The 15,126-nt window shown below is 43.1% G+C and overlaps 1 protein-coding gene across 1 annotated transcript in view; it reads left to right on the top strand.

Moving 5' to 3' along the window:
- The window catches only part of LOC147345037 (S-adenosyl-L-methionine-dependent tRNA 4-demethylwyosine synthase TYW1), a 148,374-nt gene that overhangs the window by 12,307 nt on the left and 120,941 nt on the right, over positions 1-15,126 (top strand). Inside the window, exon 8 of the mRNA XM_086374693.1 lies at positions 12,687-12,804. Within this exon, the coding sequence (XP_086230819.1) occupies positions 12,687-12,804 (118 nt within the window). The remainder of the gene's footprint in view (positions 1-12,686; positions 12,805-15,126) is intronic.

Here is a 15,126-nt window from a genome sequence, read left to right as displayed (position 1 = left end):
CATGTTTCGGGCTATACAGATGGAATCATTTTGTACTCCAAGTCTACAGACTGCTTTTTTCTGTTTTATGTGACAACTTTCTTTCCAAAGCCTTGTGAGTGAAATCTGCCTAATTAATTTTAATGCCTCTGTAGCAGTCCACAGTTATGTCCTGTTGTTATTTGACTCTTGTTGATTAACATTTAGGTGTTTTCTAATTTCTGTAAAGAACACTTTTTTTTTTAACATGTTTTTAATCCCTGAATGGTACTCCCCTCACCCCACCAACCCGATTCTTTACCATCTACGCCACCGGGGAAGCTCTTTTTTTTGGCCATGCCATGCAGCTTATGGGAGTTCCCCAACCAGGGCTTGAACCTGGGCCACAGCAGTGACTGCACTGAATTCTAACCATTAGGCCACCAGGGAACTCCCTCTAATGAACCCTCTCCCTCTTATATTTTTCGTGGCTGATATAAATTTATCTTGAGTAAATTTACTCAATCTGTAAAATTAAATTTGTAAAAATTTCTGGATCAAAGAGAATTTTATCATTTTGGTGATATTTCCAAATTGCCCTGTGAGAAGTTGAAAATACTTTAATTTCTTGTCACAGTATAAGAGAGACATGAGAATGCTTGTTTCTCTGTACCCTTGCCAACCCCCAGATATTCTCAGTCTTTTAAATCTTGGCACCTGAAAGGTGAAAAACCATAACCTTAAAAAAATAATAATTTGCATTTCTTTAATTTTGAGTTAAATCCAACGTGTTTTTTTTTTCCCGTGAAGCGTCTCTTTCTGTCTCCCTGGAGTTAGACAGCTTAGAAAGTCTGAGGGCATAGTTCTCGAGACGGCTTTCACTTCTGACAACACCTGCAACTTTGGTGGTGGGGGGCAGGTCCTAAAAACCACCCTTAGATTCGGTCATTTGTTAGAAAGACTCACAGGACTCACTGAAAGTGTCCATCCTCACCATTGCAGTTCATGGCTGGGAAAGGGCAGAATAGTCAGCTGAAGGAGGAGAGACACAGCATTCTGGGAAGCATTCATTCATTCTCCTCAGGACGTGCTACTTCTCAGCACAGATGTGAGATAAGATGCTTGGTGCATCACCAACCTGAGAAGCTCACTGGAGCTTTGCCGAGCTTTGGTGTCCAGAGTTTTTATGGGGCTTCATTATGTGGTGGTGGTGGTTTAGTTGCTAAGTCATGTCTGACTCTCGTGATCCCATGCATTGTAACCTGCCAGACTCCTCTGTCCATGGGATTCTCCAGGCAGGAAAACTGGAGTGGGTTGCTATGCCCTCCTCCAGGGGATCTTTTGGACCCAGGGATGGAATCTGGCTTTCCTGCATTGCAGGCGGATTCTTTACCATCTGAGCCACCAGGGAAGCCTCTCATTATGTAGGTTTGGCTGATTGATTGCCCCTGTGGTTGAACCCAGCCTCCATCACAGTGCCCCCAAAGTTTGGCATGAGTCACCCTATTAGCATTAACTGTTCAGTGTCTCCAAGGAACCCACCACATATAACAAAGATACTCCCCTCACACAGGAAGTTCCAAGGGTTTAGAGGTTACTTTGCGGGAATGGGAATCAGGCCAGACTTCTCTTTGGGCAAGGTGAAATTCTATTTTTAAGACTTTTTTCCCCAAAGATTTATTTACTTTTGGCCGTGCTGGGTCTTTGTTCTGCTCATGGGCTTTCTCTAGTTGTGGGGGATGGGGGCTCCTCTTTGTTGTGGTGCGTGTGCTTCTCGTTGTGGGGGCTGCTCTTTTTGCAGCGCACGGGCTTTAGGCTGCGTGGGTTCAGTAGTCGTGGCTCAAGAGCTATTGATGCTGGCTCGGTAGTTGTGGTGCGCGGGCTGTCCTCTGAGCAGGGATTGAACCCGTGTCCCCTGCATTGGCAGGCAAATTCTTAACCACCAGACCACTGGGGAAGCCCCTTTTTTTCTTTCTGATGTGGACCATTTAAAAAATCTTTATTGAATTTGTTACTATATTGCTTCTGTTTTATGTTTTGGATTTTCGGCTGCAAGGCATGTGGGCTCTTTGCTCCCCAGCCAGGGATCAGACTGCATTCCCTGCATTGGAAGGTGAAGTCTTAACCACTGGGCAGCCAAGGAGTTCCCAAGGCAAAATTCTTTACTAAACAGGGTCCTTTGCCCATGCTTATATTGGGTTATTTGGCTTCTTTGGTAAAGTTCATAACCCCAAAATACTGTGTGTCAGACTCTAAACTACAATGCAATTATTTTCCAAATATAAAATTGCGATTGTTCCTGTTGCAGCATTTTGTTACTTTCTTCCTGATACTTCCGTGTGTTGGTGTTGCTGCTGTCTTTTTTAGTAGCTTCTGTATTTTAGAAGCCCTGCATGCATGCATGCTAAGTTGCTTCAGTCGTGTCCAACTCTGTGTCCCTATGGACTGTAGCCCTTCAGGCTCCTCTGTCCGTGGGATTCTCCAAGCAAGAATACTGGAGTGGGTTGCCATGCCCTCCTCCAGGGGAATCTCCCTGACCAGGTATGGAACCTGTGTCTCCTGCATCTCCTGCATTTGCAGGTGGATTCTTTACCGCTGAGCCGTCGGGAAAGCCTTTAGAAACCCTAGCAGAGAAGTTATTAAGAATGACAAGTGTGTGAGATGTAGATTCAGGGTCTGGGCCAGCTGGTTTGTAACTTGGTGCCTTAAGGGCAATGCTTAATCTTCTCTGGCCTTAATCCCCTTGTCTGAGAAACATGGACCTTAACCTCTGCCCTCCTCACAGCACTGAGTGAGGTGAGAACCTGTGTGTGCAAATGCATTATAATCTCCGAAAGCCTGACGGATTGAAATGGGAAGTAAATATGCTTAGACATTTTAAATTTGCTTAGGCATTCTGTTGGAGTTGGTCATTGAGTCTGTTTTAGCTTTTCTGCCGTTGTAATTAGCACTGGTCTGAGACCCTTAGCGTATTAAAAAACAGAGACATCACTTTGCCAACAAAGGTCCATCTAGTCAAGGCTGTGGTTTTCCCAGTGGTCATGTATGGATGTGAGAATTGGACTGTGAAGAAAGCTGAGCGCCGAACAATTGATGCTTTTGAACTGTGGTGTTGGAGAAGACAGAGAAGGCAATGGCATCCCACTCCAGTACTCTTGCCTGGAAAATCCCATGGACGGAGGAGCCTGGAAGGCTGCAGTCCATGGGGTCGCTAAGAGTTGGACACGACTGAGCGACTTCACTTTCACTTTTCACTTTCATGCATTGGAGAAGGAAATGGCAACCCACTCCAGTGTTCTTGCCTGGAGAATCCCAGGGACGGGGGAGCCTGGTGGGCTGCCGTCTATGGGGTCACACAGAGTTGGACATGACTGAAGTGACTTAGCAGCAGTAGCAGTTGGAGAAGACTCTTGAGAGTCCCTTGGACTGCAAGGAGATCCAACCAGTCCATTCTAAAAGAGATCGGTCCTGGGTGTTCTTTGGAAGGACTGATGCTGAGGCTGAAACTCTAATACTTTGGCCACCTCACGCGAAGAGTTGACTCATTGGAAAAGACTCTGATGCTGGGAGGGATTGGGGGCAGGAGGAGAAGGGGATGACAGGATGAGATGGATGGATGGCATCACCGACTTGATGGATGTGAGTTTGAATGAACTCTGGGAGTTGGTGATGGACAGGGAGGCCTGGCGTGCTGCAATTCATGGGGTCGCAAAGAGTTGGACACTACTGAGTGACTGAACTGAACTGAGACCCTTATGGCAGAAAGTGAAGAGGAACTCAAAAGCCTCTTGATGAAAGTGAAAGAGGAGAGTGAAAAAGTTGGCTTAAAGCTCAACATTCAAAAAATTAAGATCATGGCATTTGGTCCCATCACTTCATGGGAAATAGATGGGGAAACAGTGTCAGACTTTATTTTTTTGGGCTCCAAAATCACTGCAGATGGTGACTGCAGCCATGAAATTAAAAGACGCTTACTCCTTGGAAGGAAAGTTATGACCAACCTAGATAGCATATTCAAAAGCAGAGATATTACTTTGCCAACAAAGGTCCATCTAGTCAAGACTATGGTTTTTCCAGTGGTCATGTATGGATGTGAGAATTGGACTGTGAAGAAAGCTGAGTGCCGAAGAATTGATGCTTTTGAACTGTGGTGTTGGAGAAGACTCTTGCAAGTCCCTTGGACTGCAAGGAGATCCAACCAGTCCATCCTAAGGGAGATCAGTCATGGGTGTTCATTGGAAGGACTGATGCTGAGGCTGAAACTTCAATACTTTGGCCACCTCATGGGAAGAGTTGACTCATTGGAAAAGACTGTGATGCTGGGAGGGATTGGGGGCAGGAGGAGAAGGGGACGACAGAGGATGAGATGGCTGGATGGCGTCACCAACTCGATGCACATGAGTTTGGGTGAACTCCAGGAGTTGGTGATGGACAGGGAGGCCTGGCGTGCTGCGATTCATGGGGTCACAAAGAGTTGGACACAACTGAGTGACTGAACTGAACTGAACTGAGACCTTTTTTACTTAGAACGAAGTATTGATATTTTCTTGGTTTACATATTCCCAGAGTTACAGAGTCAAAGCAAATGTATAATTTTATGACTTTTAGTAAAAATCTGAGTAATTTTCACAGTGAAATTGTCTTAAAGTTGGATAAATTTCAGTGTGTGAGATGCCTGATTTAGGTAGATTTCTGGATCTACCAAGTTAAGAGCAGAATTTATAGCTTCAGGGCTTCCCAGGTGGCGCTAGTGGTAAAGAATCTGCCTGCCAATGCAAGAGATGCAAGAGATACAGATCCAATCCCTGGGTCAGGAAGATCCCCTAGGGTAGGAAGTGGCAACCCATCACTCCAGTATTCTTGCCTAGAAAATCCCATGGACAGAGGAGCCTGGGGGACTACAGTCCATGAGGTCGCAAAGAGTTGTATACGATTGAGCGACTGAGCACATTTATAGCTTTATTTGTAGTAGGTGAAGATTTGTGGGATAATTTTTTTCCAACTTCATTGAGATATGATTGACAAAATTTTATATACTTAGGTTGTATAATGTGATTCTTTTTGGGTGTATAATGTGATTTAATATATGTATACATTGTGAAATGCTTTCCATGGTCAAGTTAACACATTGACCATTTCATGTAGTTAACACTGTATGCGTGTGTGTTTGTGTGTGTGTGTGGTGCGTGTGTGGAGAACACATAGATCTACTTTTAGCAGATTTCACATGCACTGTAAGGCTTTGGAATAGTTTGTGGGTGTATTTTTTCTTTGCCTTTTCATCTTATGTCCATTAGAGGGCGCTGGAGAAAAAGCACTAAGGAAAAATTTGGACATCCATGTAAATTATTTTTTGAAATGAAATGATTCTGGACTTTATGAACTTCAAGCAGCTGGCTTAAGATATTTCAGGTTTCTCCTAGAAATCTCATAAAGTCATCAGATTTAGGGGGGAAAATACATATATATATATATTTCCAACTTAAGTACAGCATGAAAATCAGCCACCAGTGTTTGATTTTCATTATTATGTGGTCGCAGCAGAGTTCCCATTTGTGTCCTGTGTGTTCACTGTCTATTGGGCACAGTGTACTAAATTCAGTGATGGGTTTCTTTCCACTTGGCTCTTCTTTTTTATATTTTTGGAGGATTTTCTTTGTGGGTTCATCCATACATATTCCCAAGCTGCTTTCTGCCCAATCATCGTTCTGCCTCACACTAAATTGCCTTAGTTGTTACTGTAGAGGAACCAGGACGCTCTAGTCCTGAAGAGCATCAGCTGTAGAATTGGACCACAACACTCCTACCGGAAGACCTCTTTTTGAATACTTGTCACTAGTTTTCACGGAGTCACACAATCTCAGCTTTCTGTCCGGGCATGTTGTTTCACTCCCTGTGCTTCAGTGGGAGGTAATAACATTAACTGCTGTATAAAGTTCTTATGAAGATTCAATAAGTTAATCCATCAAAAGCCTTTATTTTACTGTCTGCACATAGTATGTCCTTGATAACTAATAACTTTCATTGTCTACGAAGGTATCTTCCAGTGGGATACGTTTAGTCTGACTAGAATACCACGATGGTTTTCTGTCTCCCTCCCTCTGCAGCAGGATGTAAAGCCAAAGAGAATTTGAACGGTGGGAGTGATAACCAAGAACAAGAGAGCCAGAATTTGAAGCGTGGCACATGTGGAGCGAGTGGGTGTTGGGGGAACCTGGCAAGTCTGGGGGTCCTATAAGCGTTTGGTATGTTGAGAGTGGAGTTGGGTGGGAATTACAGGGGGCTGAAATAGACAGGGAGGGCAGGGGCAGGGTCCTGGAGGCCCTTTCATGCTCTGCCATAGGTCTGTGGGCTTTGTGCTCAAGGCAGTGGAAAGCAGTGTGATTTGATTGAATAGGATGGGTGGTTTGGAGGTGTGGGGAGAGAGCTCCAGGGTAGGTTCGGCAGGATAGGAGAAATCATAGTACACGTTGGATGATCTCATTCAGTCTTCACTCTGACCCTGATATCTATACCCTTGTCATCTCCACTTTACCATTTTACAGGGTAAGACACAAGCTTAGAGAAGTAAATCAATTTGTCTATAATTAGATGGCTGCCTAGTTAGTGGTGGGGCCAAGCCCAGTCTCTGTCTCTTTGTTTCACTCCCCTTTGCCTTCTCTCCGGAGGAGAAGCAATGACAAACCTAGGCAGTGTATTAAAAAGCAGAGACATCACTTTATCGACAAAGGTCTGTATAGTCAAAGCTGTGGTTTTTCCAGTAGTCATGTATGGATGTGAGCTGGACCATATAGAAGGCTGAGCACCAAAGAATGGATGCTTTTGAATTGTGGTACTGGAGAAGACTCTTAAGAGTCCCTTGGACTGCAAGGAGATCAAACTAGTCAATCCTGAAGGAAATCAACCCTGAACATGCATTGGAAGGATTGTTGCTGAAGCTGAAGCTTCAGTACTTTGGCCCCCTGATGTGAAGAGCCAGCTTCTTGGAAAAGACCCTAATTCTGGGAAAGATTGAAGGCAAAAAGATAAGGGGGTGGTAGAGGATGAGATGGTTGGATGGCATCACTGACTCAATGGACTTGGATTTGAGCAAACTCCAGGAGATGGTGAAGGACAGAGGAGCCTGGCATGCTGCAGTCCGTGGGGTCGGGAAGAGACACGACTTAGTGACTGAACAACGACAAAAGAGAGAAGTAGTTTCCAGGAGGCAGGCTGAGGAGTTTGACTAAAGAACAAGGTCAGGAAGAGCCTGACAATGCTGAGGTTGTTTCTTTTCTGTTTCTCTCATGTTGTGCTGGTAAATCTAAAGCAGATTGCTACTTGTTTTTTTGCTGCAGTAAATAAATGTTGCTCAAATGCTCCCCACGGTGTGTTCTGGTTAAGCAGACAAACAGTGATACCAGTATCATTAGTTTGGAAATCAATGGCGGATGCTTGGTAATTACTCACCAGAGAAACGTTTCAATTTACAAAAAGAGCTCAGTGCGTCCAGTTTTGATTATAAGGTCTCTTAGTACTGCGGTGTAATCGCGTGAAGCCGGTTCTCCTTTCATAATTAGTTTGAAGGCTTTATGTGTTAAATTCACCCTCAAATGTGAGGTGACATCTCTTCAACCCCAAGACCCTGTCTTTAAAACAGCCTGATTCAGCTGTATGGGCTGAATACAGCCAGGAGGACTTAATGATGAGTTCGGGGGTTATTTTCCTAAGTCAGGTTATCCAAAATAGAATTATGCGGCCAGAGGAAAGCCATTTTAAAGCTCTTGACACACCTGGTCAAAGTGCTTTTTGAAATGTTCCAAAGGCATCCTTAAAATCTAGTGTACAGAAAAAGCTTTGAGTCCTGTGTCATTTAAAAGCTCACCCATGACAGGTGAGTGGTGTATGGGTGATCCTTTATTATAGGATTGGGAACACTTAGAAGTGGGGTGGAATTGCAGAAGGTGGAGTTGTAGTTACACTCGAGGAAGGGTTTTTACTATTGAAAGTTGCCTGGTTTAGAATCCAGATCTGCTCTTGTAGCGCTGGAAATAGCTATCTGGTAGTTTTGAGGCATTTATTCATTTATTCAGCCAGCATTTCCTGAGTATCAACTTTGGCTGTGCCGGCCTGGCTCCAGGCTGATTGTAGGGGAAAATGATCTTTGGAGAACTGGGGATTCCATATCCAGTGTTTTCTGCATGAATTGGTGTTGATGGGAGTCACTGCATGGTAAACAAGGATCAATACAATAACCAAACAGGGACTTCCCTGATGGTCCATTGGTTAAGACTGTCTTCCACCGAAGCAGATGTGGATTCGATCCCTGGCTGGTGAACTAAGACCCCACAAGTTTGTGGAGCAACTAAGTCCCGATGCAGCCAAGTGAATAAGTAAATGAATATGAAAAGACCCAAAGACAGACTTGAACAATTTAATCAATCAGAAAGACGGCCTGCTTGCTGTAGTATACCTGTTTGGCATTTAACCAACTAGATGGAACTTCTATCTTAAAATCTTTAACAAATTGCTGTTTGTCCTGTTTTTATCCTAGGCAGTATTGGGGTGGTACTGTGGTTTCTGGGATGAAGATGTGAAGATGAATTAGGTAATATTGTATAATATCTTTTCTTTTTTTAAATAAGGAGAATTAGTACTACTTTTTGGCTCCTTTTATTATGTCAGATTCATATATTGCTGGCTGTTTAGAAAGAACTTTTAGCTTATTTATAGTCATTTTCCCAAGTGCCTAGGAGGTGAACTTATAATCAGCTTTCCATTTTGCATATCAGAAAATAGCAGCTTGGAGAGGGCATGCTTTTTTTTTTTTTAATTAAAAAAAAAGTTATTTAATTTTGTTTGCGCTGGGTCTTTGTTGCTCAGCATGGGCTTTCTCTAGTTGCATGCATGGGCTTCTCGTTGCAATGGATTCTCTTGTTGTGGAGCACAGGCTCTAGGGCTCTCGAGCTTCTGCAGCATGTGGGCTCAGTAGTTGTGGCACACAGGCTTAGTTGCCCCGCGGCATGTGGGATCTTAGTTCCTGGACCAGGGATCAAACCCACATCCTCCGCATTAGCAGGTGGATTCTTAACCACCTGACTACCAGGGATGTCCCAGGGTGTGTGTTTTCTTTCAAGACAAGTGTGACGGGTTTGAACGTTGGGAAGGTGTGACAGGTTGGAGACAAGGAGACTTAAGTTCGGCTGTTGTAGTTGTTCCTTAGAGGAAACCGTGGCTCTGGGCAGAAGCTGTGACATGTTGGATGGAGAGGACTCACAGGTTGGGAATTAAGAGTTTAGAACTTGGTCACTTGTTCAATAGGGTTGCAGGAGAGGGAGGCATCTAGATTGACCAGTTCTGGGATCTTCATTTATTTCTGCTCAGCCTATGAACGGGCTATAAAAAATAAAAATATACAGGCCTTGTGTCAGTTGTTATATTCTGGGCAAACAGGGAAAAATGTTTGCACCTAGGAGATTAGAATTAGAATTTGAAAGGGGCTCTGCACTTCCCTGGAGAGTGTTATGAACCATTGTCTATCTTTTCAGAGAGGAAATTACTGTTGCATAGGGAAGATAGAACTAACCTGCTGTAGAGGGAAGGAATGATGAATGTTTGTCCTGAATGTTCAAGACCTTTAATCACAGCTCCTGATCTCTTTCCATGCGAACTATGTGTTCAGAGGATTGAATCTGGAGTAGCTGCGCTCACGATTTATAATAGATAATTTCTCCAGTCATGGCATGTGGATGGTGTCCCATGCCATTCTTTAAAGAGTGTATTCATTATATAGGGGTTAGAAGTTTACATTTAAAACCAGAAGGGTGGACTTCCCTGGTGGTACAGTGGATAGGAATCTGCCTGCCATTGTAGGGGACATGAGTTCAATCCCTGGTCCAGGAAGATTCTGCATATGGTTGAAGCAACTAACCCTGCATGCAGAACTACTGAAGCCTGCATGGTCCAAGGCCCAAGCTCTGCAACAAGAGCAGCTACCTCAGTGAGAAATCCAGGCAACCCCCGTGCATCACAATGAAGAATAGCACCCACTCACCGCAACTAGAGAGAGCCTATGTGGAGCAATAAAGATCCAGTACAACCAAAGAAATAGTTCATAAAGCCATAGGGGTTGTCTGTGGAGCTCTGAGCATGGTGGTCAGAGGCCAGTGTCATGCTGGGTCCAGTTCTGGATTTATGTGGCCTTGAGGGTAAGCAGATAAGCTGGTGATGTTTTATGGTGACAGGCTTTGGAGGCCAGCTGTTGCCACCTACTGTCAATTCTGGCATGGAGTAGGGAATTACAGTAATTCGCTGTGGAATGACTTCAGAGACATTTAAATACTCTCAAGGTCAAGGTTAGTTCACTTTGCTCTACCATCAGACTTCCTTCTCGAGCTCACATCTTTGCTTTTGGGTCTGAAGCAGACTTTAAAAAAAAGCCAAAGAATTCTTTTATTTTTAAATATTTTAGCAAAATCATAGCTGTACATTTTTTAAAGCAAATGCCTGGCATTAAAACTGATTACTTTCCTTATAGATAAGAACAAATGATTGATGTTTGTTTATAAATTTTTTTAGTTCCATCTGGAAAAATGTCTTGGAGAGCTCTATTAACAGCAGCAAAACTTTTCATTAACTTTGCTGTTTGATTATATTTAGTGATTTGGAATGCTAACTTTTAGGATGTGCATAAACTCACTGTGGGACTTGGGTGTCTCATTTAGTATATTTGACTACTCTAACGTGCTTTTTCACTGACTTCCTATTTTGGAAACGTCCCTGAAATAATAGAAGATAGAGAGGTTAATTCTGAATGTCATTTGTGTACTTTCTCTTTCTTTAAAAAAATAATTTTATTTGTTTATTTTTGGCTGCGCTGGGTCTTCATTGCTGTGTGAGGGCTTTCTCTAGTTGTGGTGAGCGGGGCGGGTACTCTCTGGTTGCAGTGCGTGGACATCTCATTGTTGAGGTTTCTCTTGTTGCAGAGCCCAGGCTCTAGGGCACGCGGGCTTCCGTAGTTGCAGCACGTGGGCTCAGTAGTTGTGGGGCATGGGCTTAGTTGCCCCGTGGCATGTGGGATCTTCCTGGAGTAGGGATCAAACCCATGTCCCTGAATGGGCAAGCAAATTCTTAACCACTGGACCACCAGGGAAGTCCCTCTCTTTCTCTCTTTTTTAATGTTTAATCTTGTTTTACATTTTATGTATAGAGAACTTTGAGCATTCACTAGAATAGATAGAATGAGACAGCGAATCCCTATTCCCTTCCTGCCCAGCTTCAAACATGGACCATCTTCCTCCTTTCTGTATTAGTTTGACATAGACCTGAGACAGTATGTCATCTGTGAGCTGTTTTAACTTTTAGGTAGAAAGGGGGCATTGCTGTGAGTGTCCTCACTGATTCACTGGGGGCTGGACATGGAGAATGGACAGACCCTGAGGGTAGTTTAGGGCTTGGTGGCAGGGTTTCTGCGCAGGTGAGTTATGTTGGATTTCTGTAGCTCTTAGTGAGGTCTGATGAGTGTCTCCTCTAAAGTGTGACACAAGTCTTTGTATGTTGTCTCATAATTACTGGTTAGCACTTGAACCATCTTCCAAAGAGACACTGTATACACTTGTATACATGTATACATGTGTAATGAGCTTTAAAAAGAGGGGAAGAAATCAAGGACTTCCCTGGTGAGCCAGTGGTTAAGCATCTGCCTTGCAATGCAGGGAACGCGGGTTGGATCCCTCGTTGCGGAACAAAGATCCCATGCTGCAGGGCAGCTTGAGCCTGTGTGCTGCAGCTACGGGGCCCCAGGGCCACAACGAGGGAGTCCATGTGGCACAAAGAAGGATGCCACGTGATGCAATGAAGATCTGCGTGCCACAGCTAAGACCCAACAGCCAATAAATAAATATTAAAAATAAGAAAAAAAAGGAATCTCTCTTGTAGCTACTATCTTGCCTCTTTAAAAAAAACAAGAAGAGAGGAAGAAAGCATCAAACAGTGAATGAGGGTCATTGTAATATGATGTCGCTGGCAGAGACTGTAGGACAAGCACGATGCACGGTGTCCTATGCGGTGATCAGAGTTGGGCTGTGAATTTTCTAGTGGTCGGAGGCAAAAGGAAGCCCAGGTTTATATTATCCTTCAGGTTTCTATCACCGAAGACAGATTTCCACTGTGGGATCTTCTAAAAGAAGCCTTTGGGGCTACAGGTGGAGGTGGTGGAGTAACTTGACTTGTGAGCAGATGGCCGTCTGGGCAGCTCAAAGCGATTTTTGGCCTTATTTTGGGAGTTTGCAGATGTTACAACCCGCAGTAGCCATAAGTTAGTGAAGTCCTATGACATATCAGGCATCATGCCAGGTCATTTCATTTCATTTAATCTTCAACACAATCCTGCTCCATGGATATTACTTTTCTTCCTTTTCAGGTGAGAAAATTGAAATTCAGAGAAATAACTTGTGAAAGTTGGGCAGCTGTCTGTACTCAGATTGTGAACACTGTTTGACATCTAGATAAGTGGATTATCAATTTATGTTTTGCGAATGTGTGTGTTTGACTATGTAGTCACCTTTTATAGGGGAAAAAATAGGTGCTGGTGTTTCTTTAGCTCACTGTGTGACTGGAAATGTGATCACTTGGGAGAAAATAGGTTTGTGAGGAGCGCTTTTATCCAAGCCACATGTGGGTGACTGTCGTGCTCTTATTTCCCTTGCGCATGACCAATGCTGGGTTTCATTCATTTCTTTTTAATACAGAGAGAAAAGGAGCAGCTGGAAGGGGAAACGAGTGCAATCAGGAGCACAGTGAAGAGTGAAGCCAGTGAAAGAAGAGCTATGATCACTCCTGCTCTCCGAGAAGCCCTTACTAAACAAGGTGAAAGTCCTCAGGAACTGTTACAGTACACTCTTAAGTGTTCTGAGTGCATGCATACTAAGTCTCTTCAGTCTTGTTTGACTCTTTGTGACCCCATGGACTATGGCCCGCCAGGCTCCTCTGTCCATGGGATTCTCCAGGCAAGAATACTGGAGTGGGTTGCCATTTCCTCCTCCAGGGGATCTTTCCACCCCAGGGATCAAACCCACAGTTCCTGCACTGCAGGCGGATTCTTTACCGCTGAGCCGCTGGGGAAGCCCTTAAGTGTTCTGATTTATCACTTAAAAAAGGAAACATAAAATAGGGATTGCCAAGAGGAAAAAAGATAAGTCCTGCTACGGCTGGCTCAGCTGTGTGTGGCCGTGGCAACTGTAGCTGTTTAAGGAGCCACAGTCTTGTTTCTGTGGATCACTTTTGTGTAGGCTGCTTGGACCAGCAAGCTTCCTCTTTGCTTGGTTTATTGGGTTGGTACTTGACCATCAGTGAGGCTCAGGTATGCAGATGAAAAATGCAGTCACTGACTTCTTTACGTATCATTGTCTATTAAAAAAATTATTAAATACAAAAAAAGACCATATGATGTTAGGCTGGGTTAATTAGAAATGTTTTATGTAGAAGTGTATGTGGATTTCTGTGGTCCTACCTTATTAAGAAGGCTGCGGTTGAATGAATGAATAATCCTGGTTTGCTTGTAGAAGGAAGAATAGTAAATTGGGGATGAGTAGACTGACTTCCTTGCCTCCCTCCCTCTTTCTATAATTATTGAGATCCTTTTATGTAACAGATCTGGTTGTACAGAGGAACTTAAGATACTTGAAGTTATCTCCTTCAAGGAACTCTGGACCTATTAGAGGAGACAGACAAGAATATACAGATTTTATACATAGAAATATATATGCTTTTTCTTTTTTTAATTTTTAAGGTTTTTTTTTTTTTTTAATGTGGACCATTTTTAAAGTCTTCATTGAATTTGTTACAATATTGTTTCTGTTTTATGTTTTGGTTTTGTTGGTCAAAAGGCATGTGGGATCTTAGCTTCCTGACCAGGGATCCAACCCACACCCCCTGCATTAAGAAAGTGAAGCCTTAAACCCCTTGACCACCAGGGAAGTCCCTGTGTCTTTTAATTAGAGTAAATGAAAGTGATTTTTATAGTAGGTTTAAATCTGGCATCTTGCTGTTTGTTTTCTACTTGTCTCGTGGATTCTTTGATTTCCTTTCTCTTGTTGAACTATCTTCTTTTAGATTTTTTTTTTTTAATGATCCTCTCTTATATCCTTTGTTGGCTTATTAACTGTAGCTTTGTTTTGTTCTTCAGTGGTTTCTTGAGGTTTTGTACTATCCGGTATCACAGTATATCGTCACATGGTGTTATACTACTTTATGTAAAGTAGAGGAACCTTCAATACTTCTGTTCCCTCCCCGCAAACCTCTATGCAGTCATTTTGGTACATTTTATTTTTATGTATGTTTTAAGCCCTGTAGTACATTGTTATTCTTTTGATTCAAACAGCCAATTACCTATTACAGATTTAAGTAATTAGGAAGAATCTTACGTGTTGACTCATGTAGTTGCCACTCCTGGTACTTTGCCTTCCTCTGTGTAGATCCGTATTCTGTCTGATGGCCTTTTCTTCCTGCCTGGAGGACTCCTTTTAGCATTTCTTGTAGTGTGGGCTTGCTGGTGATGGATTATTTTACCTTTTCTATATCAGAAAAAGGCTTTCTTTTGCCTTCATTTTTGAAGGATTTTTTTGTTATTTAGTTTTTGAAGGATATTTATTGATGTGCCTAGAACTGTGAAAGTTTCATAGTCGTGTCCAGTTCTTTGTGACTCCATGCACTGCAGCCTCCTGGGCTTCTCAGAGTGTCCGTGGGATTTCCAGGCAAGAACACTGGGATGGTTGCCATGGCCTCCTCCAGGGGATCCTCCCAACCCTAAAAATTGTAGGTTGGCAGTTTTCTTCTTTTTTGTGCTTGACGGGTGTTGTTCCCCTGTCTCGTGGCTCACATTGCTTCTCATGAAGCCTCTGTCGTCATCTTTTGCTTGTTCCTTTCAAATGTAATGTTTTTTACCCCCTGGCTAAAAAATTTTTTCTTCTAACTACTGATTTTGAGTGATTGTAATTATGTCTCAATGTAGCTTTCTTCATGTTTCTTTACTTGAGATTTGGTGAGGTTCTCACTTCTGTGGATATATGGTTTTAATTGGATATGGACAAATTTTGGCCATTGTTTCTTCAAGTATTTTTCCGCTACCCTGTCTCCTTCCTCTTCCCTGGGGACTCCAATAAATAGGCCTCTTGAATTTGACCCACAGCT

This window comes from Bos grunniens, chromosome 25 (assembly GCF_055505025.1).
Source record: "Bos grunniens cultivar Pamir isolate PY7600 chromosome 25, Bosgru_T2T1.0, whole genome shotgun sequence".
In the NCBI taxonomy this organism is placed as follows: domain Eukaryota; kingdom Metazoa; phylum Chordata; class Mammalia; order Artiodactyla; family Bovidae; genus Bos; species Bos grunniens.
The sequence above is the reverse complement of the archived record's forward strand: the minus strand, read 5'-3'. Positions and strand labels throughout refer to the sequence as shown.